The sequence below is a fragment of the Carlito syrichta genome, unplaced genomic scaffold (assembly GCF_000164805.1).
Source record: "Carlito syrichta isolate Samal-C Ts95f unplaced genomic scaffold, Tarsius_syrichta-2.0.1 Scaffold307203, whole genome shotgun sequence".
Taxonomy (NCBI): domain Eukaryota; kingdom Metazoa; phylum Chordata; class Mammalia; order Primates; family Tarsiidae; genus Carlito; species Carlito syrichta.
Window position 1 is genome coordinate 850,275 of NW_007251299.1, and position 4,210 is coordinate 854,484.

At 46.2% G+C, this 4,210-nt stretch overlaps 1 protein-coding gene across 2 annotated transcripts in view; it reads right to left on the reverse strand.

The window, feature by feature from the left end:
• PLIN2 (perilipin 2) overlaps positions 1 to 4,210 on the reverse strand; it is a 32,413-nt gene that overhangs the window by 23,790 nt on the left and 4,413 nt on the right. For both annotated transcript variants that reach the window (XM_008064117.1, XM_021715581.1), the window contains one exon: positions 2,463 to 2,545. In XM_008064117.1, coding sequence (XP_008062308.1) covers positions 2,463 to 2,545 — 83 coding nt within the window. The remainder of the gene's footprint in view (positions 1 to 2,462; positions 2,546 to 4,210) is intronic.

Consider the following 4,210-nt stretch of genomic DNA (forward strand, 5'->3'; position numbering starts at 1 on the left):
ATCCACTCACCTCAGGCTCCCAAAGGCGCGGGATTACAGGCTGAGCCACCGAGCCTGGCTAACTTACTACCTATTGATGAAATTATACAGCTTTTATATAACTCATTCCAAAGTCACATCAATCCAGCGAGGAAACTAAGATCAAGCCAAACTTGGCCCACTATTAGCATGTAATTTGTCTAAGTTAAGGAGAGGACACATTGCAGGGGGAACAGTGGGTGAAGGTGGCATATAGCCACAGGGAATGCTGGCAAGAAAGTCTTCTCTAAATTGTTTGCTGGATAACCCCTTTGGGTTCCCTCCCACTGTGGAAGATTTTCTGTCCTCTCAGTAAACCTTGTTTTCTCAAAAAAAAAAAAAAATGATTTGTTAATACCTCAAGAGAAGATCTTCTCCAAAGTATTATTTACTACAACTTTTGGCTTTCAATAACCCAACCATATCTGCTAATTATAAATAAGGTAACTTGCCTTTTAATATTATATACAAGTCACCAAAATTTAAAGAAAATACCCAAAATAAAAATTAATTCTCACGCTCACCATTAGCATTGTCTCAAGCAACATAAGTGAAAAATTCAAAGAGATGTTCACCAGCATTCTACAGGCTGTACACTAAACCTATCTATAGTCACGTGCCACCTAGGGACATTTTGGTCAACGATGGACTGACTATTTGACAGTGGTCCCATAAGATTATAATGGAGGTGCCCTGTACAGGCGTACCATTTTTTATCTTTTATACCAGGGGTCCCTAACCCCTGGGTTGGTAGCAGTCTGCAGCCAGTTAGGAACTGGGCGGTACAGAAGAAGGTTAAGCAGCAGGTGCACAGAGCTCTGCCTCCTGTCAGATCAGTGGCGGCATTAGATCCTCCTAAGGGTGCGAACCCTACTGTGAACTGCACATGTGAGGGATCTAGATCATGTGCTCCTTAAGAAAATCTAATGCCTGATGATCCACCCCCGTCTGTTGAAAAATTGTCTTCCATAAAACCAATCCCTGATGCCAAAAGGGTTGAAATGACTGCTTTACGTCATATAAATACACACACATATATATATAAATTTTTTTTTTTGAGTCAGAGTCTCACTCCGTCGCCCAGACTGGAGTGCAGTGGCACGATTATGGCCACCGCAGCCTTGACCTGCTGGCCTCAGATGATCTTTCTGCCTCAGCCCTCCAAAGAGCTGGAAACACAGGCGCATGCTACCATGTTCGGCTAATTGTTTTATGTATTGTAGAGACAAGGTCTCACCAAGTTGACCAGGCTGGTCTCGAAACCCTGGGCTCAGGCAATCCTCTTGCCTCTGCCTCCCAAAGTACTGAGATTACAGACGTGAGCCACCGCACCTGGTATGCACCATAATTTTACTATGCCTTTTCTACCTTCAGATACACAAATACTTACCATCACGTTACAACTGCCTAGAGTATTCAGTACAGTAACATGCTGTACATGCTTATAGCCTGAGAGCCATAGGTTATACCATACAACCTAGGTGTGTAGTAGACTGCACCATCTAGGTTTGTGTAAGTATCCTGAGATGTTCACACACAACAACAAAACGGACTCACAATGCATTTCTCAGAATGTATTTCTTTCTTTCTTTTTTTTTGAGTCGGAGTCTCACTCTGTCGCCCAGACTAGAGTGCAGTGGCCGCTCCCGGCCACCGCAGCCTCACCTGCTGGGCTCCGGCGATCCTTCCACCTCAGCCTTCCGAGTAGCCAGAATTACAGGCCTGCACTACCACATCCGGCTGATTTTTTGATTTATTGTAGAGATGAGGTCTCGCTGCCCAGGCGGGTCTCGAACCCGCGGGCTCAGGCAATCTACTCACCTCAGCCTCCCAAAGGCGCGGGATTACAGGTTGAGCCACCGAGCCTGGCTTTCAGAATGTATTTCTATCATTAAGCAACATGACTATATTTGGATTATGAAAGACACAAGGTCACATTTTTCCTTCACGAGAACCATTCTGTGCCCTTTTGTATTATTAATTCGAAAGAAAATTTGAGGACATTATCTCTACCAATCACCAGGGTGGATGAGTTTATCATTCTGTCAACACTGACTAGCTGTCCCATATGGATGGTCGTCCCTGTCAGCATTGCCCCAAGCCAGGTGAGAGAAAATTCCATAAATCACCTCTGCATTGACCCAACACCACAGGCAAATTAGTTATTTGAGAGAGCAATTTCATCTGCCGGGGCAAAGACACAACTGGAGATCAGACTAAAAGTTTTCTAGTCCAAAGGTGGCTGTTCTTCTCAGTTTCTCAAACACAACCTGAAAATACTGCAGGCAAGTAAGGGAGTAGCCAATACTCTTTCAAACATACATCCAGATTCAGACTGCAGGAACAAATAATTATCTGCCCATTTGTGGCACGCTCACCCTGCGCTAACAGAACATAAACACAGGCGTGCATGCCACAAGCCTCAGCACTTGTTCCTGGCTCACCTGAGTTGATGGCTGATTCAGGATAGGCAGTCTCTCCTCGATCCTGTCCAGCCCCTTACAGGCATAGGAATTGGCAACCGCAACTAGAAAAAAAATTACAAACGGGAAAATGTTACCATAACAGTGTAAGCACAGAATTAACATACATTACTATACCCTATACTTTTATTATAGAAAGCAGCAAGAATGTAGATCTTTTTTATTTTTGAGTTGGAGTCTCACTCTGTCGCCCAGACTGGAGTGCAGTGGCCACTCCCAGCAACCACAGCCTCGACCTGCTGGGCTCCAGTGATCCTTCTGCCTCAGCCTTCCAACTAGCTGGAAGTACTGGCGCGTGCTACCACACCCGGCTAATTTTTTGATTTATTGTAGAGATGAGGTCTCACCAAGTTGCCCAGGTGGGTCTCGAACCCATGGACTCAGGCAATCCACTCATCTCAGCCTCCCAAGGCGTGGGATTACAGGCTGGGCCACTGAGCCCAGCTGAATGTGGATCTTTTATCACAAAATACATTGCCTGGCTTCTCTACCTCAAACAGGACGAGGCTTGGTAGGCTTGGTAGGTTGCTGGCAACTTTCTTCCACTGACTGGGAAATAAGAGGGTATGAAGGAGAAGCGGGCAGAGGCATCAACAGGCCAGGCAGGAAGCTGGCTAAGAAGTTTCTTCCTCATCAACTGGCTCCTAACTTTAATGCTAAGAGTAGCCAGACTTTTCCCGGAACCTTTATTCGGGGGAATAAGGTACCTGGAAGCTCTCTCTTGAAATCAGCATTTCCATGCTAGTTTAATCCCTACCAACACTTAATTCAGTACAAGGCAGTACATTTTGGGTTCTCACCAGGAAATGATATGCTAATAGCACCCCGGATCTCCCTATCAAGGCCTAGCTATTAGACTGAGCTTCTCCCAGGAGTGTCAAATTCATTTAGGAAGTAGCAGAGCCAGGATGGCTGGTCTCCAAACGTTCCTTATAATCCTAAGAGTCCCTAACTTAATCATGTGGAGGAATGATTTAAATCTTTACTCAAAAGTGATTCATCCATAAAAGAGAACAAAATCATGTCCTTTGCCGCAACATGGAAGCAGCTAGAGACCATCGTCCTGAGCAAATCAGCATAGAAACCAAAAACTGAGTACCGTATGTTCTCCCTAATATGCAGGAGCTAAACATTATAGGCACACGGGAACAAGGGTGGGAACAGCCATGGGGACAACTCCTAAAGTGGAAAGGGAGGAAGAGGGAGTCAGGGCTGAAACCCATGTATTGGGTACCATGTCTACTACACCTGGGTGATGGGCGATGGGGAGAAACTGGAATCTTCACGCACTGCTGGTGGGAAGGTAAAATGGGATGATGGGCAGTTCCTCAAAAGTCTTTTTTTTAAAGCAGGGGTTTATTAAGACAGAAAAGCTAGGCGGGGGGGGAGGGGGTCACGACTATAATCCCTGCACTTTGGGAGGCTGAGGTGAGAGGATTGTCTGAGTCCCCGGGTTCAAGACTAGCCTGGGCAACTTGGTGAGACTTCATCTCTACAATAAATTTAAAACAGCAAGACCTCATCTCGACCACAAATCAAAAAATCAGCCGGGCGTGGTAGCACGCGCCTGTAATTCTGGCGACTCGGAAGGCGGAGGCGGAAGGATCGCTGGAGCCCAGCAGGTCGAGGCTGCGGCGGCCGGGGGCGGCCACCGCACTCCCGGCTGGGGGGCAGAGGGAGACTCCCACTCCAAAAAAAAAAAAAAAAAA